This window comes from Typopeltis vanoorti, chromosome 21 (assembly GCF_054136105.1).
Source record: "Typopeltis vanoorti isolate ZY-2024b chromosome 21, IOZ_Tvanoo_1.0, whole genome shotgun sequence".
Lineage (NCBI taxonomy): Eukaryota > Metazoa > Arthropoda > Arachnida > Uropygi > Thelyphonidae > Typopeltis > Typopeltis vanoorti.
Genome location: NC_143569.1, coordinates 62,668,102 through 62,691,678, shown reverse-complemented (window position 1 = coordinate 62,691,678; position 23,577 = coordinate 62,668,102). Strand labels below are relative to the sequence as shown.

Genomic DNA, 23,577 nt, shown 5'->3' with positions numbered 1-23,577 from the left:
TTTTGTATGATAATTTCCCATACTTTAGGAATAGTAAGAACGTCGTTGCGGTTTAGGTTTTGTCTGTGTACTAGGGCTTCAGAACTTTCTTTGTATAAACGTTCATGTTTAAATAAAGATCTATGTAAAAGTTTAGCCTTTTCCCAATGGATCCTATGGTTTGGATTTTCAATTCCGTGTTGAGAGAGGCCAGATTTCTGTGGTTTAAGAAGACGAATGTGGTCTTGATGTTCATACAAAGAAAGTTCTGAAGCCCTACTACACAGACCAAACCTAAACCGCAACGACGTTCTTACTATTCCTAAAGTATGGGAAATTATCATACAAAACTGTGTTAAATAATTAACGTTTTTTTTTTTTTTTTTTGTACTACTTTAGCACGTTTTCATGAGATTCTATTGTAATCATGTGCCCTAACTGTATGTTATTCCTAATTTTTGTTTAAATACTGTACTGATGATGTCCTAAGATACTTAGGATGAAATATTTACAATTAAATAATTTTCACTGTGGTTTATACGTGTGTTTCTTCTAATTACAAAGATCTTGGAACATAAAAGGGAGTGCGTATGACTTTGAAAAGAGGAAACAATCTTTACCTTCATTATATAAGACGCACCCCATTTTTAAGATGAATTTTTAAGGTAAAAAAGTGCGTCTTATACACTGGAAAATACGGTAATTAAGAACGTCATATAACAAACCAGGCTTTTTTCACGGGGATTTTGATAACAGCCGAGCTAAATTATACATCTCATTTGAAAACTTTTTTTTTTTTTTCATTTAATACTCAACCATGGTAATCAAATGTAGTGCTTGTTACATATGAGGTGTGGTTATTAAATAACGAGACAAGGTGTGCTGTGAATCATGTACTCGTAGCAGTAGGATGCGCTTGTGCAGTGAATGACCTTGAAGGTTCTAGAAGTAGTTGAGATAAGCACTGTTTGCTGTCGCACGTAATTAGCCTGTAGGCAGTAATGAAAGAAACATGTGTGAAGTTGCTTTGCTGGAATAATGTCTAAGGTTAAACTCGAGCAGTGCATTAATCTCAAATTCCTTGTCAAATTGAAGAAATTGCTGACCGAGTGTTTGAAACTGTTGTGTTAAAGATAACAAACGACTGGGTCGTCCTGTCACAGCAGCAGCCGAACAAAACATTACGAAAATTAATCAAATTGTCTGCAACGATCGCCGATTAAGCATTCGGATGATAGCAGGCATGGTGCACATTGATAAGGAGACTGTATGACAAATTTTGCATGAGCAAATGAACAAGAACAAAGTCTGCACCAAAATGGTTCCCAAAAACTTGTGTCAGGAGCAGAAAGACGCCCGGAAACAAATTTGCACTGACATCATGGAACAGCTGACAGCAGAGCCAGACTTGCAGGAGAAGATCATCACATGTGATGAGATGTGGATTTCCCAGTACAATCCAGAAACAAAGAGACAATCAATGCACTGGAAAACTCCCACATCACCGAGAATGAAAAAAGCAAGTCAATGCTTAAGGCAATGCTGATCAGTTTTTTTTTTTTTTTTTTTTTTTTTTTTATATCAATAGCGTGGTAATGGTTGAATGGCTACCAGAGGGTCAGACAGTTAACCGACATGATTACCTTGAGGCTCTAGCAAAGCTGAGAGAACGAGTGAGGAAGAAGAAGACCCAATCTGTGGAAGAACAACGCTCCAGCCCACAGTGCACTGTCTGTAAAGCAGTATCTGGCTGATAAGAAGATCCCAATGTTGGACCATCCACCTTACTCAGCTCCATGCGACTTTTACCTTTTTTTCCAAAGTTGAAATCCACATTGAAGGGCACCCATTTTCAGTCAGATGAGGTAAAGGAGAAAACAGCAGCACTACTGAAGCAGATAACAATTAAGTTGTACAACTGTAATAATAAACCACATTTTTGCAACCAGTCTTGTTATTTAATAGCACACACCTCGCATAACATGATGACAGTTCATTACTAATGAACTGTCATCATGTTAGACAAGCCATCCATAACATAGAATAAAAGTAAGTATGGACACTTGTCCTGGTCTACCATATGGGATTTAGTGGCTGCAGATGTAGGATAAGTTCTAATATATGAATATGTTTTGCTGTACTAAATTATGTGATGCAAACGTAATGAAAGACTTAGATGTTGGTGGTTATTCATAAGAGTGATTCATGCTATAAACAATAATACACTGAGTTAGCCAGAATCTTCAACAATTACGACTATGACAAAATAAACAGTGCTCAGACTGTTGCAAAAATGGTTCAAACTATTACTAAAAAGGAACTTACATCCTATAAGGTGTCTTCACTTCATTTTTATTAACTTTTTAATTAATTATTAACATTAACTTCCTTTTCATCTGGGTACTAGAGGGTATTTTGATAAGACATTTAACTCTTTATATATTACAACATAACAAACATAGGTATGAGAGATTTTGAAGGGCAAAATGGCTGCTTACAGAGAAGCGAGACCCCATCCCTGTAATGGTGTAATTATGCATAATTGAGTAGCACAACTTACTGTTTCTTATTACACACTGACTCTATTGCTGACAAAGTGCATTAACAATGCTTTGAAAATGTACCAGCATGCTGGAAATTGAACATCATCTTTTATGGAAAGAACAATGATATTTTCTTAATTTTATTTAATAAATACAATTTAACTGAATTGTTCTTTCCATAAAAGATAGATTTATTAAATAAAATTCAGAAAATATTATTGTGCTTTCCATAAAACATAACATTTTTACTTTTTAACAAATTTTAGAAATGTGTTGAAAGTCTGTAAGACTGGCAGTACAATGCAACAGGAAGCAAATCATTGCAGCATACTATGTATTTCCACAGTTAAAAAAAAATCCAGAACATTTGAAAATCCTCACCTCATAAAAGTGTATCAAATTGTAAACATAATGCATGTGGAGACTTTCAAAACAATGTACAAGAATGTTCACTTGCTTGATGTTCAATTAAGGTAAGTCCCTCCACCTTCTCATTAGAGATTTTGATAACTGTCTTGAATTTTACACTGTAATTCTAAATATTACACACTGAATGGATCTGATTAACTGAATGTAAGTGAATACATAAAAATTTTATCAGGTTTGATATAAATAGAATGTATTTAAAACTGCAAGCATTTGAAAAGATGAAGATTATTAAGCTCAAATACCTGCTGTCTCACGTGGACTATCTCCACCACCATAATATCCCTCAGCTGCACTAACATCATATTCACCTCCATCATCTTCTTCATCCTCAGCATCATCATAACATCCTTCTTCTTCTTCTATAAGAATTACAGTTCATAAGAAATAAAATACCTAAGTCAAAAAACATTAGTTTTTCAGAATAACCAGCAATTATCTTTAAAACTGTCATTTCATCAGGTATATGGTTTAGCAAAAAAATCCACTACTGTATATTCCATGTTCCCCTCCCAATTTCAACAATGATGAAAGATGAAGCAAAGAGAAATGGATTAATGCGAGAAAATGTGAACTGCAAAACCTTCATGACCCATTTCACAAATACAGGTCATTACTTTCAACCTCAACAATGTTTACTTCTATCAAGAATTTACTAAACTGCACCATTTCTTGATAGAAACTAACTTCTTCAATTAATACTCAACTCACTTTTCTCATTCTCAAAAGATGTTGGCTTGCATGTACCATGTTTCTCAGAGAATTTCCAACTTAGAATTCACTTTTTTGATCATCTTTGGTTAAAAAAACTTTCTCTCTCTCTCTCTCTTTCCGTGCACTATTCTACCAAATTCATTTGCTGTCTCTACTGAATGGTTGTGCATAATGTTACAATCATACAATTCAGAGGCATTGATAATGCAAAAAAATACAGTTGATCAAATCAATCTTCCTGTCTCTAATAGTTTCAACAAGTTACTCATCAACCAAGCTAATCCTCCATTTTTGGTAGGAGACTGTCAACATCACCATTCTTTACAAAGGTGTATCTGAATGCATCGTAAAAATACTTAGGTCTATAGGCATTCAAGTCAAGTGGCTTTCCACCCCATCAACAAACTGCCAACTTTCTAGGTTATTAAAGTTTAATTTGCAGTTGTTTTTATATGAAAATCTTTTTTAACGATCCTTTGTTAAAGCACATCTATATATTTTTATAAAAGCAACATTATTATTATTATTAGACACCTCCAAGGAGTCCAAAGACTCATCGAGGAGGGTACCAGCTCTTCAGATCTGTCTCCACCACTTAATCCACCAACTGAATGCAACTACACCAAAGCCATCAACTGCCGACCACCACCACTAGTTTTTCCACAGACATCACAAACATCCATGCCCATGGTGGAATTCGAACCCACAGCCTTTTGCTAGAGAGCAGATGCTCTAACCACTCGGCCTGGCTGGCCAAGTGGTTAGACATATAGAACCAATGTAGATAATTTTTGAACTTAAAAGAAAATAGTCCTCTTTGCTTGCTGATTATGAAATTTATATATTATAAGATTCCCCCCCCCCCTCAATAATCACAGTAAGCTGACACCAACTGTAGTTTCTATGAATGAGTTTACTGCTCAGTTTGCTAGGTTAAAAACCCAAGTTTCTTCAGGGAGAATAATCATATCATAACATATATCATAAAATTTTTGGCTTAAGTGAAAGATTAACTAACTTGAGTATTAATTGAAAAAAAAGCAAGAACAGAAAAATATTTTCTAGCAGTTGATTAGAATCAAATATGAGTTTTATTTTGCTCATCTGGCATGGAAGTCACCACAACATACCAGTAAGCTAATCCTATTTAAAAATATTTAAATTTATTTACAGTATGTAAAAAAAAGCTGGTTATGAAAATAATATGCACAATCTCACAAAATAAATACATATTTTTGCCAAGACTGTGGTGGCCTATTTTGGTAAAGTGGATAGCAGCTACACTCTCTGACCAACAAACTATGGAGGGAGTCGATGATATTTATTGTCTACTGTAATTATCATGTTTATCAAAAGCTTGAAGTTTCATGTTTGCTCTCTAGAGCAGGATTTCGGGATTATCTAACCCTTATCCTATCCACTAATTAAATTAAAGTAATTAAATGTAATAAAGGTTTCTTACCTTTTGTGGCTGGGTATGACAAAAAAGCAATACATATACACTGTATATTATAATAAAATTATTTGCAGTAATAGTAGTGTTACACAATAAGCTGCTACTACTATTATTTAAAAAGATTATTTCAGATACATAAACCTAACAGGTTATGAAACTAACATATGAATACCTTTCTGATTTTAATTACAGTGGTATCTCTCTAATCCGAACTAATAAAAACCATGCTCGTTCGGATTAGCGAATTTTTCTCCAAGAGACAACAATAACTAGCGTTTAAGACAAAAAAATCAGATTCTAACGGTACATCAATTTAATTCTGTAAATAAATGAAGTAACTGACAGAAAAAAAGCTACTGTACTCTAATGTAAAACAAAAAATAATTCTGATTTAATAAAATTGCATAGTTCAGTATAATTTAATTTGCATTAAAATATCACTTTCTTGTACACAACACAAAAAAAGTTTTTATTTCTTTGCAAAAAAGTCTGATTTTCTTTTGCTTCTTGGAAGCTAAACTTTTTTCTAATGCTTCTTCTCAGAGCTGTATTAGCAACAAAATTTTCTGGAATGGCATATCATTCTGTTCAGCTCATTCTATACACATATTAAAACTGTCAGCTGCCTCTTAATGTTTTACTTTTTTTTTTTCTTCGAGTTCATTATCGTCATCATCATCTTCTAATTCATTCTGTAGCATCATATTTATAATTTCAGCATTTGATTTGATTTCGATTCACTTTCGGTTCTACCTGTAATCCATTCTGTAACATCTGTTTGTGAAATTTCAACATCTGGATTTATATTTTTAACCAAATTATGCACGTTTTGAATTTCCTCTTTTTGTGTATATTTGTGATTCATGTCGACAATACAGTACGTACTGTACAGTATAAAAAAGCAAACGTGAACACACAATACATCAAAATAGGCCTCCAGTATAACCGTATAATCGAGAGTATGAAAAAAAAAATAATGTAGTAATAATAAAATAAATAATAAATGTTAAAATAATAATTATTAAATAAAAATAATAGTACACAAAATAATAATGCGTAATAAATAAAACTTTTTTTCTTTCAAACCGCAGTTCGGATTACTGGAGGGTTCAGACTGAAGAGGTTCGGATTAGCAAGATACCACTGTAATATCAAAAACACGAACTATGCTGTTTTTATAAAAAATTAAGCATGAGTGAAATGAAAATTTACCATCAGATACAGATTCATTTGGGTCAGGATGTAAAGACTGGCATTCAGACATTGCTTTAAACATGTCATCCACTGAAAAATACAATAACAATGTTTATATTACATTTCATATATAGATGAATGCCTCTCTCATATGCACAATATTGATACTAAATCTAAACTTTCTAGCAGTAGCAGTTCTCCAGGGATTTAGACATTATTTCTCTTAACACAAACTAAAACACTCATATATTTTATTCCAAATAATGTATATGCAATCAGCAAGCTTATTTTGTTGAGCAAAATGATGCATGAAACATTTATGTACAATATTCAAGTGTTTTGAGAATATGTGGCCAAAATGTCTAATTCAGAACACTTGAGTATTGTACATAAATATTTCATGTATCATTTTGCTCACCAAAATAAGCTTGCTAATTGCATATACTAACTTCACTTTAGTATAATATAGCCAAGCAGTATATTATATTTAGGTATAGTATACTTTACTATACTATACTCAAAACACCTGTATAGCATAAGATCAAAGCTTCAAGGTTAGAAACACCACTTCCAAAAAGCAATCTCACTATGGACACCCACTCTCAAGGACCACATCATGCCATCAAAGTTTATACTGTCAAGCACTCATGGGCTGTTGACTGAGCTCAGTCTTACTGGTATCATAACATTATTGAACAGGTATAAAGACCATAGAACATCATGGGCTATATTTTGCCAAATAATATTTTTCAACTGTAATTTTATGAAGTATTAAAATAAAAAATTAACCTTTAGCTCACTCTTATACTTTCTATCTATGAGAATAATTGAAAGTCTGGTTAGCAAACGTAGCTAGCTACTCTTCTAAACGTTGCTTCAAAGATAAAACACCATTAGAGATCTGTATTAGTATTTCACCTTTGTAAAGATGGTACATCACCTCAAATGTGGGAACAATATTCTAAAGTTAGGTAGATCTGGGATTTATAGTATTAAGAGTTGTGAAGATGAAAGTAACGTTTTGAACAAAAAAAGAATGCTTAGTTTATTGCAGGCCGACGTGTTTGTGCCAAGATAGACTAAATGTGAAAGTCAGTCTAAGAAGAGAAAACTAATCTTGACTAGAGATCAGAATATTATCAAAAGCAAAGAGGGAATGAAGAAAGATCTTTTTTCTAAGCAATACAACAGGATTAGATTTTGATAGCATTGAAATTCACTATATTATTCTCACACTATTTAAGAGTGATAAGTAATCAGTATTGAAGACACTGGTTGTGAAAGAGCTGAGAACTTAAAATGATTTAAGCATTACAAGGGTTTATCAAATGAAAAAGAGGAAAATGTAGTATACTTTCATCAGCTAAACTGTGGATAGGATTTGAGATTAATGAGAGGTCATTAATATATACAGGGAAGAGAATGAGTTGAGCTCAGGAATATACTGACAAATCTGATGTCCATTCGCCATTGTTAAAAGAAAGATATTATCTTAATATTAATCCTGTCTATAGAAATGATCACTGTTCGACTGCGCCATTGTTAACAGTTATAATATTAATTATTATTCAATCTATCCTCAGTTTTATGAGATTTCTCTATAACAATTATTCTTAATTTCCGAGTGCTTTTATTATATTTATTTACTAGGGGCTCTTACCCCTGGTTCCCCAGGTCAAAATTAGTCAACAATTTTACCATAGTCTTAAATATTAAGCTGCATCCAAAACGGGTTCATTCATTCTTCTGTTGTTACATACAGATAGATGAATATGATGTAGCTAATAGATACTATTTGTTTGCAGATGCACATAGGTTTTTTTTTTTTTAATCTTAGATTTTAAATGACAAAAAAAAAAGTTATCAGCCACTAATTTTGAATTTATCTAAAATAAAATTGTCTAATTAAAATATAAAAACAACAAAGGAATAGCTGCATATTATTTATAGTTGTATTTTGCTTCTTGGGCATCCCTTACCAACTTCCATCAGTAAGTCAACCAACAGGCAGCTACTCTGCTCTAGTGTCCTTTCCTCCATTATGGATATCTGATGAGTTTCCTCCTCCATGTTTATTACTAATATGCATGTTGGTTTTGAAAAGTTGAGATGCAAGTTCAGAAAATTAATTTTAGATAATGCTTTACAATACAAAGCTTTTGTAGGAATCGAGTTCTTTGAAGATTGATTCATAGTTCTTTTTTTTTTTTCACTTTGCAGGGTCCAAGGAAATTTACTCCCTGTTTTTCAATCACTAATACAAAATTTTTTTTTTTATAGCAATACTTTCTTTAATATCTTTTTTAAGCCAATTATTTTTATAACAAGTGGGAAGTAAAAAAAAAAAAACTGACTTTAGTCTATTAATTTAAAAATTAACTTATTTAAAATTTGTTGGTCCACAATATCTCTTTTGATTTTGTTCTTGATGATCATCAGAAATTCTGCCTAGAACAGAGAAGGTTCATTGCCATTTGGATCCACAGCATTAACACAAGTTTTCATAAAACTGTTAAATATGCAATGGAGAAAAAAAAGCAGTTTGAAATTAACAAATTGATGTGATTCCAGGGCAAAGAAATGTCAATATTTCTCAAAGTGGTCATATCTCAAGTTTTCTCAAACTTCTCTCTCTCTCTCTCTCCACCTACATTCCCTAAGGAAACAAAAGAATATCACAGTACAGATCTCTATAGATGTCAAAAAATATTTGCTGTGTTGGATATAAAGCTAATATTCAAATTACAGGAGAGATGCAAGGAAAATGATATAAAAGGCAGCTACATCTAAATACAAAACAAGTTAGAATACACAGGATTGAGACACAATATGAGGAATATCAACAAGATCAGAAAAAAAAAAAAAAATTGCTATATTCTAGATTGATCAACACTGATGAAAAATCAAAGCACATACTGTGTGCGTATGTGTTGTTTTCAGAGCAAGTTGATCAGATCAGTTTAGAAAACTATGAGGAAGTGTCCCACATTCTATAAGCACATACCTATGGCATCTCCCAAGTTTGCTTCTAGAAGGAACAAAACACTTGGCAGTCACAATAGAAATTAAATTTAAAGTTCATAGTGAATATATATTATGTGATGTACATAAATCTCATGAAAACAGTTATTTGCAAATTATCAAATCATGTCCAAAATGTCTTGAAGAAACTTACACACTTCTTTATTAGATGGAACAAATCTAATTTCTGATATTTTTTCTTCTTCTTCATCTTCCTGCACAGGGGTTTCTATTAAATACAAAAAGAGAATTTGTTATTTTTTTTCAGTTTTAAAAATTAATCAGAATTGTAAGAACACTAAATCTAAAGCAGACAAAGTACTTTGTGCATCAACTTATCTAACAGCTGTTAAAGGAGCAGTGGGATGGATGGATGGATGGATGGAGTGGTTATGAATAGTGAGATATCAGTTATTTCTGAAGGTTATTGTTATGATGAGTAGGAGAAGTCAGCAAATTCACAAGCTGTTAAGGAGTACAGATGAATAAAGAGAAGTTGCTTATAGATCTCTAAATGGGTTAGGTCATGTTTGTATAAAAATGACAGGAATAGTAGAAACAAGAGAGACAAGTTTATAGCATGGATTGTCTACACCAAAATTATTGGTGAGAGAAATATAAGAGAAAAACTGAGGATGCTATAGCAGATGGTAACAGAAATTAACAAGCATTCAGTATTTTTCAGCAGACTGAAGGACAACAGGAAAGGAAGTATAATAGAAATTAGAGGAATTATGTCTGCTCAAAGAACCAACCAAGAAAGAATTGAAATAGAAAATAATTTTATCTTAGGTACCTTACTTTTTGAAGATGTCCAAGTGATATTTGGAACAACTGAGGACAATCTACAAAAAAGTTGTATATAAACTGAATTTAATAATAAAATATGTCAATCTCTTAGGGGAAAAAAAAAAAAAATAAAACTATGGCATTCAAAGGAAAAATGCCCATCCAAACTAAAACAGTAACTGATAATTAAATCAAATAAGTCAATAATTTTAATTATTTGGACTCTAAATTAAATTATAATGAAGATTTGGACATTTCTAACATAATTAACAAATTCCCAAAGTAAATGTAATAATAAACAAAACATTAAGGCCAGCAATAAAAAGCAGACCAACAATGCATAATATTTTATTATTATGTCTTTATTATGAGGAAGTGACAGCAGAATTGGATAAAGATAACAGCTACACAATGATAACGCTCAACTTTGCAAAGGCATTTGACAGAGTACCACATGGAAAACTTTTATTATTATGTCTTTATTATGCCATATTATTTTATGGCATCTCTGGAGACCCAAATCAACCATCACACACACAAATCCTATTATACCTCTCTTTGAATCCATTCACCAACAGAGAACTCGCAACAATTGTGGAATCTATTCCACTCACTCACCACTCTTCATGCAAAAAATCTGCTCTGCACGCTTCTACCACACTCTTACACAACTTCCATAGATGGCCCTTAATTCTCTGACTATATTAAAAATTTCACTTGCATCAATTTTATAAAACCCCTTTAATATCTTAAAAGTTTCTATCATATCCCCTCTTTTCTGTCTCTCAACTAAACTGTGGAATTCTGTGGAATGCTCCCTATGAGGATAGGTTAAAGGCATAAGCCTTCAACCTATCCTCATAGGGAGCATTCCACAGACCTGTCACCATCTTGGTCGCTAGTCTCTGAATCCTCTTGACCACCTCCTGGTTACCAAGAAACCCAGGTGACCAAATCTGTGTGCAGCAGCGAAGATGTGGCTGAATCATAGCCTTATAAAGAAGAATAATAACTTCCTTATCTTTACTTGTTAGTGTTTTTCAACATCCAAGTAATCCTTTGAGCTAGCTTACCAACTTTTGCAACATACCCTCTGAACTTCAACTCTTTGGCCACCATTATCCCGAAGTCCTAGCCTAATCAATTTCCTGCAGTCCAAAACCATCAATATGATACATCATATGCAACCTTTTCGACCCAAAGTTGATAATCATTAGCCCACAATGCCAATTTATTTAAATTCATCCTGCAGGATATCTACATCACCTTTATCAACTATTGATCTCCCAAGTTTTGCATCATCAGCAAACAACTGAATATCACTTTTTAAATCATTCTCTATGTCATATAGGAAGGGGACCTTCCAGTGAGGGGGATCAGAGAGTTGGCCAGCTGTTTAGATAGTCTATAGCAAGGTGCATTGGTGGCATCTACTATAGGCCTGAGTGGGGAATTGGGTTTGTGGATTTTTGGTAAACCGTATATTCGGTGGGGACGGGAGCGGAAAGGTTTAAGTTTTTTCGTGACGTCAGGGGGCCAGGAAGATACTTTTTTGAGTAAGATTTTTAGTTTCTTAACTTGTTTTTGTGGGGTCGTGTTCTAGCGGGACGTAGGTAGCGCGATCGTGGAGGATAATGTTCATTTTACGATGGAAAAGATTTCCACATGGAAAACTATTAACAAAAACTGGAGAGGATGGGAATGGATATGAAGCTACTAACATGGATAGGGGATGGCTGACAGACAGACAGAGAGTAGTATATGGTGGAGTGGAGTCTAGGAGAATGATGGTGACTAGTGGAGTACCTCAGGGTTCAGTACTAGAGCGACTACTCTTTAATTTATATATTAATGACATAGAGAATGACATTGATATATAAATTAAAGAGTAGTCGCTCTAGTACTGAACCCTGAGGTACTCCACTAGTCACCATCATTCTCCTAGACTCCACTCCACCATATACTACTCTCTGTCTGTCTGTCAGCCATCCCCTATCCATGTTAGTAGCTTCATATCCATTCCCATCCTCTCCAGTTTTTGTTAATAGTTTTCCATGTGGAAATCTTTTCCATCGTAAAATGAACATTATCCTCCACGATCGCGCTACCTACGTCCCGCTAGAACACGACCCCACAAAAACAAGTTAAGAAACTAAAAATCTTACTCAAAAAAGTATCTTCCTGGCCCCCTGACGTCACGAAAAAACTTAAACCTTTCCGCTCCCGTCCCCACCGAATATACGGTTTACCAAAAATCCACAAACCCAATTCCCCACTCAGGCCTATAGTAGATGCCACCAATGCACCTTGCTATAGACTATCTAAACAGCTGGCCAACTCTCTGATCCCCCTCACTGGAAGGTCCCCTTCCTATATAAAAAACTCTACCCACTTTAAAGCCCTCGCAGAAAATTTAACCTTGAATAAGACAGACATATTGGTAAGCTTTGATATCTCCTCTTTGTTTACCAATATTCCCTTAATTGACACCTTATCTCTCTTAGAAAACGTTTTTCCCTCTGACATCTTAGATCTCTTTTCCTTTGCCATTAACTCTGGGTATTTCTCTTGGAACAACAAAATCTACAAGCAGATAGAGGGAACTGCCATGGGTTCCCCCCCCTCTCACCCCCCTTGCCAATTTCTATATGGAAGATTTCGAAAAACGAGCCATAGACTCAGCCCCACTCAAACCATCTATCTGGCTAAGATATGTAGATGATGTGTTCTCTATTTGGCCTCATGGTCCAGACACGTTAGACTCCTTCCTCAGTCATCTCAATAGTCTACATCCAAGAATCCAGTTCACTATGGAAAAGGAAAAGAACAATTGTTTACCCTTCCTAGACACCTTAGTCACACGCCTGCCTAATGATACGCTTACCTTCGCCATATACAGAAAACCCACACACACAGGCAGATACATTCACAAACTCTCCCACCACCACCCCTCTCAACAATATGGCATTATTAAAACTCTTACCAAGAGAGCCCACAATCTTTGTTCCAGTGGAACCGCCCTCACTACTGAGTTTAACCACATACACAGCACTTTCCTCTCCAATGGCTACAGCGATCACAGTATCAAAAAAATAATCAACTCCTCCCCCATTCCCCATCCTTCTCGTCAACAAGATTTTAAAAATGCCATCATCATACCCTACATCCGTGGCACATCCAAAAAAATAGCCAAGATACTAAAACAGTACAACCTACACACAGCATATAAGCCCCACCGCAAACTTGCTACCCTTATCCGTTCTACGAAAGATCAGCTCCCTCCTCTCTTTCTGCCTGGAGTTTACAAAGTACCCTGTTCCTGTAAGCTGGCATACTTTGAACAGACAGGCAGATCAGCATCCATCCGTCTAGAGGAACACAAGTCTTACATCTTCAAACACAACTATGGTGGCCATTCAGGCTTGTCTGACCATGTTTTGGACACCACCCACAGGTTATCATGGAAAAAAACCACCATGCTCCACCACAGCAAATTCAAGAAAGAGAGACTTTTCTTAGAAGCAGCAGCAGCTCTCAAAAACCAACCAAATCTCAATAAATACAGTTGCATTAAGCTTCTGAAGATTTGGGAAACACTCATCACCAGAGTTCCCACCTTACATTCCAGGCCAGTTACTACTGCCCTTAGAGGGCACTCTACCTAGATAGGACTTTAGTGTCACCCACGTGGTTGGGCTTAGTATTGTTTGTAAAATATAAGAAAAAAATAAATAAAAATCAGCTAATGCCTTTTATTCCCTTATAGGCATGAGACTGCCCCAAATTTGTCAAGCATTAATCCTCAGATCTTTAGCACTGAGGCCTTTTAATCCTATCTAGCTCTTGGAGACTGAGTGGACAGTTCAATCTCCACCATTAGCCAATAACAGATAGCTGGCCCATGACTTCACTAATAAATGGCAGCCAATGAAGAGACTGGCAAACAAGTGCTGCCATTTCTTAGTGTCAAACCCCACCAGGTTATGTTACTGTCAAATAATGTGGGTTCTAAAGGTCGATTTTCTTGAGTTTATGGGACAAAAACCAGGAGAAAAAAACAGAGATCGAATAACTTGCAAAAACCAGTTGAAGAAAGGCTTAGAAAAAGTTCCTCCAGTCGGCCTAGCACAGAGAATACAAGCGGCACTTCTACTGAGCTACACAGGCATTCATCTGGACAAGAAAGTTAAGCAACAAAATGGGAACAAACAGCACGGAATCAGGTAAGTTGTTGTACAATGAACATCAGGTAGATAAAGTTGATTGTAAAAAGGAGGACATTATTTGGTATGGTGATTCTATCATGCCACTGGTGACCAGGTTATAACTTCAAGCTTTCCCAGGAGAAAAAATTAAAAAAATAGCACAATTGAAAAAAAAAATAAACAGAAAAGCAAAGTAAAAGCGATTGTAATTCTAGTGGAAAAGGAATGACTTTACTAGCAAGAAATTCAAGTATGTGAGAGGATATGAAAGGATTGTGGGAAGTGAGGAAGTGAAAAGCAAAAGTATATTACCTATATATGACAGAATAACTATTATTTTTTCAGAAATAACAATGTATACTAAGATATTAATTATAAAAAATTTAATACTTTCCTATGGTAATGTTACATTGCCATCATCAGGGATCACAAAAAACAATGATATGTGCATGCAGGCACTAACACTAGGCAAATGAGGCTGAAGAAAGGCAATTAAATTTGGGCTTGGAGTTCTAAACAGCATCCCAAGTGGGCTAAATTGGGTAGTCTTGGACACTGGACTGAAGATCTGAGGATTAATGCTTCACAAATTTGGGGCAGTCTCACGCACCCAAATTTGTTGAGGTCCGGAAAGTTTTTCAGGGCCGAGGCAGATTCAAGGAATAGCCTTCTTCCAGCATATCCTGTGGCGGGTATCCAAAACATGGTTCTCAAGTCTTGAGGAGCTGTATTGGTGGAACTGGATGTAGTCCTTGTGTTCAGAAATTTTGATATTGGCTGTCCTGCCAGGTTGAAGAAAAAAAAAAATGAAAGAGTTTGAAACAAGAACCAAGCCTTGTAGATTCAATGGCAAAACACTGATTGATTCAGCCAGAGAGACATGTGGTGAGGTTGTCTTTAAGGATAGAAAAATGAGATGAAAACTCCATTGTGGACTCCAGAAGTTAAAGAGGCAGTCAAAGATAAGAAGAAGAAAGCATATCAAAAGTTCCTAGCAAGTCAGCCAATTTGTGCTCTTAGAGAATGCAGATAAAATGTAAGAAAACAAAAACTGTGTAAAACTAACTAAACAAAAGCCATGGGAAGATTTCGGTAAGAACATAGAAAATAAATATCAGGAAAGAGACAAAATATTCTGGAGGTTATCGAAAAAAATTGAAATGAAGGAAAGAGTATCTAATAAGGAATCAGAGATGATAAAGATGGCATGAAAACTGAAGATATTCTAGATATCTGATGTAATTACTTTGAAAGATTGCTAAATGAAACAAGCAGTGTAAGTACAATGGCAGAAAACTCCCAAAGGAAGAATGTTATCAGGAATACATATCCACACTTGAAGTAGAAAAAGTAATCAAAAACCTGAAATGTGGAAAGGCAGCTGGAGTAGATGAAATTCGACCAGAAATGTTCAACTATGGAGGTATAAAAGTTTTACAGTGGCTGAACTTCGTAATTCAGAAGGCCTGGTCAGAGGTTCGAATTCCAGATAACTGGAGTAGAGCTCTCGTGGTACCTCATCTATAAAAAGGGAAATAAAACTGAATGTGAAAATTACATAGGAATTTCTCTACCAATGTTCTTGGTAAGAATAATGCAGGTATATCTGAAAAATGGCTAAGAAAAAATTTGTGGAAGAGAATTTGGTGAAGAACAAGCTGGATTCAGGCCAAATAAAGGTTATCAGGATCAGATTTTCATTTTAAGAGAAACAGTTGGGAAATCTTGGGAATATAACAAGGATTTTATTTAAGTTTTGTACATCTGGTAAAAGCAAAAGACAAGGTGTCAAGAGGAAAGCTCTTCAAAATGCTACAGTTTTATGGTGTAAATAGGACATTATATCAAGCAATACATAGTCTCTATTTAAGCTGTAAGTCAACAGAACTGAAGGAGATACAAGAAGATAGTTTGATGTTAAATCAGGCATGTCACAAGGGTGCATGTTGATGCATTTGATATTATACTTTCTGAATAATTCAGTACAAGTCTCAAGATTTCCTGATTAAATTGAATATCTGTTGTAATAAATTTGGCATGAAAAACAGCAATTAAAAGACAAAGGCAATGAAAAAGTTAGAAACATTGAAAACATCAATTGTATCCTGAATGGTGAACCTATAGAACACGTAAAACATTTCATCTATTTAGGCACAAGACAACAGAATTAGTAAAGCTGGTATGGTAGGAAGTCAGCTGAATAAATTTATATGGAATAACAAAGAAATTGGTCAAAACACTAAACTAGCAGCATATGGTGTTCGAAATAAAACACCTGATCAAAAACTGGAGACCACACATATCATCAATGGCAGTATCGTATTAAAAATGAGGATATTAGGAAAGAAGTTACCATTGTTAGCATTCAGGAATATGTTAGCAGAGTTAATCTTAGATGGTATGATCACTCACACAGAATGAGAGAGGTAAGTTTAGCAAAACAAGTGTTCTTTTCCAGGATGGCAGGAAAAAGACCCAAAAGAAGACTAAGATGTAGGTGGGTTGATACACCCACATCTGTCTGATAACATTAGAGTCTTGACAGATAACAGTTTAATTTGGAAGAAAATTACTGATCAGAAGTTATTAATGGTGTACCTTTTTCATATAGTACTATCATAATATCCCATACGTCCCCTAAGGGTACATATCAGGAATTTGATGATGATAATCTTTGTATTAGTTTTAAACACTGAATTTCATATCCTTGCCCTAGGATCTGGTAACAAGAAGTGCCATTCCTAAACATGTTTTGTATTCAAATTTTGTAATAAGCTATATTAATCCAATATGTTTTTCTATGGTTCAAATTTTTCATACTATCTTCCCATAGATTGTAGCATGCAAATTAAGTTGTATCTCAATGTAACTACTTTAGGAAACACTGGTATAAAGGGAAACTAGGACAACTTCAAGTGAAATCAAGCGAGTCTACATACAAGCAGCCTAGTTATGAAGATATCTCATGTGCAAAATTTTATTTGTTCATGCTTTGGCAAAATGAGGATGTAAACAATAATATGTATTGTTTTCAAATAATTTACTTTCTTTCGTATTTAAAAAAAAAAAAAAAAAAGAAGCTTGCTGCAACTTTAACTTATCAACTAGCATAGCAGTTCAATTTTACAGCACTATTCTTCCTTGAAAAACATAATCAAGTTTGAGTTTACTAAGAATAATAATGCCATACAGTATTCCAAACTCCTGCCAAATGCAGTAATACAGAATATATATCTGACTCGAAACTAGTATTCAAACCAGCTTCTCTAGGTCTCTACCTATAAAAATCCACATTTCACAACAGCATGCTATATGAGAGGGGTGGGGAAACTGTGGTTCCCAAAGCTACTCCATGCAACTCCCGAGACAATACTGGTTTTCACTGCCATTTTTATTAAATTTTATCATCACTATCGTCATCAAATTCCTGATTTGTACCCTCAAGGGGTGTACAGGATATGATAGTACTACATGAAAAATTTACATCATTAATAACTTCCTATCTACAAGATTGTCAAGATTCCAATATTATCAGATCTTATATTTCTATCATCTAAGGCACTTTGTACCGTATCAATCCACCTATTTCTTGGTCCTCCTCTGGGTCGTTTTCCTGCTAACCTGGCAGAGAACACTTATTTTGCTAATCTTTCCTCCCCCATTCTGTTTAAGCGACCATACCACCTGAGATTAGCTCTGCTAACGCATTCCTGGATGCTGACAATGTCAAGTTATTTCCTAATATCCTTGTTTTTAATATGATATTGCCATTGATGCCATCTATTCACCCCTCTAATCTTTCTCAGGACTCTCATATCTGCAGTCTCTAGTCTTTGGTCAAGTGTTTTACTTCTGGCCCAGCTCTCAGATCCATAAGTTAAAACTGTTTGAACACTGTCTTGTATACAGCTAATTTAGTGTTCCAACTAATTTCTCTCTTATACCATATGAATTTATTCAATCGACTTCCTACCATACCAGCTTTGATGATTCTGTTATCTATTTCCATATTTAATTTACCATCTTCACTAAAAATCATCCCTAAGTAACTGAAATGTTTAGAATAAAATGGGGGAAGGAGTATTGTTGATGATAGCTGTTGAGCTACAGCCAAGGAGAATAGAAGTTGAATTGCAAGATAGAGAAAAGAGCACATTTGAGGCCATTTGGTGTGAGATTGTGGCTAGTAGAACTAAATATACAATTGGGTGCTGCTATAGACCAGGTGATGGAAAAGAGTGGTGACAGTATGCACAAGCAAATAGAAGAAATGAGTGGAAGGAGGATAATTATTATGGGAGATTTCAACTATGGTCACATTGATTGGAGTGAGGAGAGGACACACGGGAGGAAGGAATTGGATTTTATGTGGTTATTAAGGGATAACTATCTGCGACAGCATGTAATGGAAAATACTAGGGGTCAGAGAGTGCTTGACCTAGTAATTACATCTGAGGATTTGGCTGTAACAAATATGACCAGATTGCCACCAATTGGTGAGAGTGATCATAGGGTCTTGACTTGGGAGGTGGCTAAAGGTGTGGAATTTTCAATTAAGACAGGGTACATATGGAATTATCAGGCTGGAAAGTATGACAAGCTTAGGAGTTTGATTGGTTCAGTGCCATGGCATGTACAACTGCAAGGACTAGAAGTTGATAGTGCATGGGAGGCAGTTAAGAAGTGTTTGCATGAAGCAATGGCTGACTGTATACCTAGAGTCCGAATAATAAATCAAGTAGGGGTTAAATGGATGAATAACACCATTAAGCTTGAGCTGCAAAAAAATAAACAACTATGGAGGGAATTTAAGGACTAAGGTGACCGGCAGGCACATGAATGGTATAAAGCGCAGGCCAGAAGGGTAACGAGTGTGGTAAGAAAAGCAAAAAAGGATTATGAAAGAACATTGGCCATGCAGGCTAAAGAGAATCCTAAACAGTTTTTTAGATATGTAGCAAGTAAAAGGAAAAATGTACATGGCAGAAAGATTTTAAAGAATGCCGATGGTAGGGAGGTAACTGAATCAGTTGATATAGTTGAGTTACTGAGTGAGCACTTTGCAAGAATATATCATCCAGGTGGCGACATTGCAGAAACGAATAAACCAGTAAATTAAACGGGAATTGTGGTGAATGAAGTGGAGGTGAGTAGTCTGTTGCATAACCTCAATGTCAATACATCCGTGGGATTGGATGGTATACCAGCTCGTGTCGTGCGAGAAGCAGCTAAAGAATTGTCAGTACCCTTGACCAATTTGTTTAATTTGAGTCTCGGGTCTGGGTTAGTCCCGAGAGGGTGAAAAGAGGGGAAAATAGTTCCACTGCATAAAGGTGGTTCCAAGACTGCTGTTGTAAATTACCGACCGATTAGCATATCAGGAATCATTGTCAAGGTCTTAGAGAAATTAGTCAAGAAAATAATACAGGATTGGATAGATGAAAATGGGATATTGTATGGGGGACAACATGGTTTCGTGAAGGGTATATCATGCCTCAGTAACTTGCTCACGTTTTATAACACAGTGACGGCGGAACTTCATAGGGATAATGGGTTTACAGTGATACTACTGGACCTTGCCAAGGCCTTTGACAGGATACCACATGGAACCCTAATCAGTAAACTGGAGCAGATGGGGAAAGATATAGGGTTGGTGAGATGGATAGGAGGGTGGTTGAAGGAGAGATACCAGAGAGTGGTTTATGCAGGAGTGGAGTCTAAAAGACGGCTTGTGACTAGTGGTGTGCCGCAGGGCTCTGTTCTTGGACCACTGCTTTTCAATTTGTTCATTAATGACATAGGAAAGGATTTGAGAGGAAGTGTTCACTTGTTTGCTGATGATGAGGCAAAGTTGGGTAGAGCAATTGTGAGTGCACTGGATGTCAAAATTTTACAGGATGATTTGGATAGTTTGGAGGACTGGGCTAGGAAAAAATGGATGTCAATTTAATGTGGCAAAGTGTAAGGTTATGCACTTTGGGGTGAAAAAAATAGCAGCAGTATATCGCATTGGTAGAACCGTACTCCAGAAGATTGATGAGGCCAGGGATTTGAGAGTGTTTGTGAATAGGGAATTGAAGTTTAGGGGCACATTGCAAAAGTGAATAAATCAGCTCATCAAATCACTTGGCTTCTGAAAAATACTTTAACATGCAGAGACAAACAAGTTGTTGTTCCTCTGTATCGAGCCTTGATAAGACCCCATCTGGACTACTGTACCCAGTTATGGGCACCGGGGTTTCTTCGTGATGGGGAGGAGTAGAGAGGATCCAGAGACGAGTGACCAAGATGATAGAAGGTCTGTGGAATGAACCTTATGAGAATAGGTTGAAGATTTGTGGGTTGCAGAGATTGGACGATAGGCGAAGGAGGGGTGATATGACTGAGACATTCAAATTACTGAAGGGTTTCTATAAGATTGATCCAGAAGATATTTTTGAAAATATAACTGGTGGTGGAAGGACTAGGGGCCATGCATGGAAGCTGGGCAAGAGCGTGGTTGACAAGGGAGTTAGAGCTAGGTTTTTTACTTGGAGAGTGGTGAATGAGTGGACTAAGCTTCCAGAGTCTGTTGTGGGTGCTACGACCGTGAATGAGTTCAAGGCAAGGTATGATAGATACCGTGTCAATGTCGAATAGTTGTTCTTGACATGATGTTAGGGTCTCCCTCGATGAGTCTGTCGACTCCTTGGAGTTGCCCGGAACAATAATAATAATAATGTTTTATTTGTTCCACAGGTTCTCCATTCACAACACAGTTGACATTTTCAACGATTCTACCTATTTTCATTGCTGACCTTCATACCATACCTATTACAACAATTATTCAATTTAGTCAGGGAATCTTGCAAACTTGTAGCGGATTTATTTAGAAGTATAACATCATCCGCATAAAGCAAAGAGCTGACATTAACATCTCCAATTCTGATATCATGTTTAATACCACTTTCCTTCATAACGTGATCCACATAGATAATGAATCACAGAGGGGATAATACATCCTTGTCTCACACCAGATTTAACATTAAACCATCTTCCTGTACTTCCTTCAATTCTAACTGCTGACTTGCTTTTCTTCCACAATTCTTCTCAACCATTTCTCAAGTATGCTTGCATAAATCTTGCCAGGAACACTCAGTAAGGAAATATCTCTAATTCTCATATTCAGTTTTATTTCCCTTTTTATATATGAGTACTATTAGAGCTCTACTTCAATCATCGCAAATTTGTCCCTTTGTCCATGCTCTCTGAACTATGCAGTGCAGTCACTGTAAGACTTTTATATCACCATATTTCAGCATTTTTGGTCGGATATCATCTACTCCTGCTGCCTTTCCACATTTCAAGCCTTTGATGGCTTTTTCTACTTCAAGTATGGATATGTATTCCTGACTGTATGCCTGTTGAGTGTTTTTTTACCACTGGGCTATCACTTCTTGTTTCATTTAACAATTTTTCGAAGTAATTACTCCATATTTCAAGGATATCTTTTTCTCCTGTTTTCATGTCACCTTTATCATCTCTAATTCCTTTTACAGCACTCCATTTTTAAGCTTCATCAACAACCTCCAGAATATCTTACCACCTTCTTGATATTTATTTTCTATGTTCTTGCCAATTTGTTTCTATATTCTCTAAGAGCACAAGCTGACTTATTTGCCAGGAACTTTTGATAAGCTTTCTTCTTTTCCTTCACTACCTCTTTAACTTCCTGTGTCCCCCATGGAGTTCTGATTTTTCTATCATTGCAGACAACCTCACCACATGCCTCTCTGGATGAACCAATCAGGGTTTTCTTCAAGGTTTGCCACTGAATCTCCAAGGTCTACAGTTAACATCTGAGAGCTGCTCAACTTTTATTAGCTTTAAAACTTTCTTACATGTTATTCTTTTCAATATGCAATTCAATTTTTATTCTACTAAAGACTAAATAATGATCACTTCCAATTTCAAATCCTCTGTACACTCTGGTGTTCTGCACCAGTGGAAACACATCACTATCAACAATAAATAGTCAACGAGACTTTTCTTATTCCTTGCCTCTTCTCTCCATGTGAATTTGTGCACATTTTTATGTTGGAACAGCTAAAAAAAAAATCAGCTAACGCCTTTTTATTCCCGTATACGGGAGTAGGCGAGGCCATTTAGCCCTATCTAACTTTTGGAGACTGAGTGGGCAGTTCAATCTCCACTGGTACCCAATCAGAGACAGATGGCCCAAGGCTATCACTAATTAAGCGGTACGCAGTGAAGAGAGACGGCTCAAATGTGCCGCCATCTCGTGGTCCCTAACCCTAACACAATATATTTAATGTCTGAAATAATGTGGGTTCTACGGTCGCTTTTCTTGAGTTTACAGGACGAAAAACCAGAGTTTCCGGGAGGAAAAACCTGCTCGCCCGTGCCAGAGATCGACTAACTCGGGAACCGGTCGAAAAAAGGCTTAGAAAAATTTCCTCCAGTCGCCGACTAGACTCGAAACCAAGCCTTCCTTCGTGTGGCCAAGCGCGGTGGTGTGCAAACGCCACATCCACTGAGCTACACAGGCTCTTATGTTGGAACATGGTGTTAGTAATAACCAGTCCATGTCCTGAGCAGAAATCCAACAGGTATTTGCCATTAATATTAGTTTTGCTCTTTTCTCCAAAGTTTCTCAAAATATTTTCGTATGTCTGACAATCGTTTCGTACTCTGCAAGGACCAACTTTTCCTTTTTCATTGTGTCAGTTGCTTTTTCTATAGCATCAAAAAATTCCTCCACTTCTACTTTAGTAGAACCTTCTGTGGGACCATAGGTACAAATAAGTTTCATTGTCCAATTCCCCATTCTGATATTTGCCCGCATCACTCTACTTGAGACTGCCTGCCATTCAAGAAGATTAGCCTCGTATTTTGTGTTGAATACTATGGCTACTCCTACTTTTCCATTATTGTCACTGCCTGAATATAACATCTTGTATTTATTGCTCAGATAGATCTCACCAGTTTTTGTCTTTTTTTTTGTTTCAGTCACCCCGATTATGTCAATCTGGTACTTATCTAATTCCTTAGCTAGCTTCATTTCTTTGCATTCAGGCTTCTTATGTTGACAGTACCGATCTTTAACTCTGGTGATGTTGAGATGGGACATACTTTCAGATTAATATGTACCAATATTAGAATATTTTATTTTGTAAATGCTTTAAAGATAAGTAAAAAACATATTTTGAAACTTTACATTTTTAGCTTTTAAATGGTACTGGCCAAAAGG

At 35.8% G+C, this 23,577-nt stretch overlaps 1 protein-coding gene across 3 annotated transcripts in view; it reads right to left on the bottom strand.

Annotated features, from left to right (window-relative positions):
• Nucleotides 1–23,577, bottom strand: part of icln (chloride nucleotide-sensitive channel icln) — an 85,259-nt gene that overhangs the window by 26,093 nt on the left and 35,589 nt on the right. For all 3 annotated transcript variants that reach the window (XR_016550125.1, XM_090411105.1, XM_090411106.1), the window contains exons 4-6: nt 9,488–9,562; nt 6,331–6,402; nt 3,194–3,310 (exon numbers count right to left, since the gene is read on the bottom strand). Coding sequence is in view for 2 of the 3 variants with exons in the window: in XM_090411105.1 (XP_090267231.1) it covers nt 3,194–3,310; nt 6,331–6,402; nt 9,488–9,562 (264 nt within the window). In the remaining variant the exon portion in view is untranslated. The remainder of the gene's footprint in view (nt 1–3,193; nt 3,311–6,330; nt 6,403–9,487; nt 9,563–23,577) is intronic.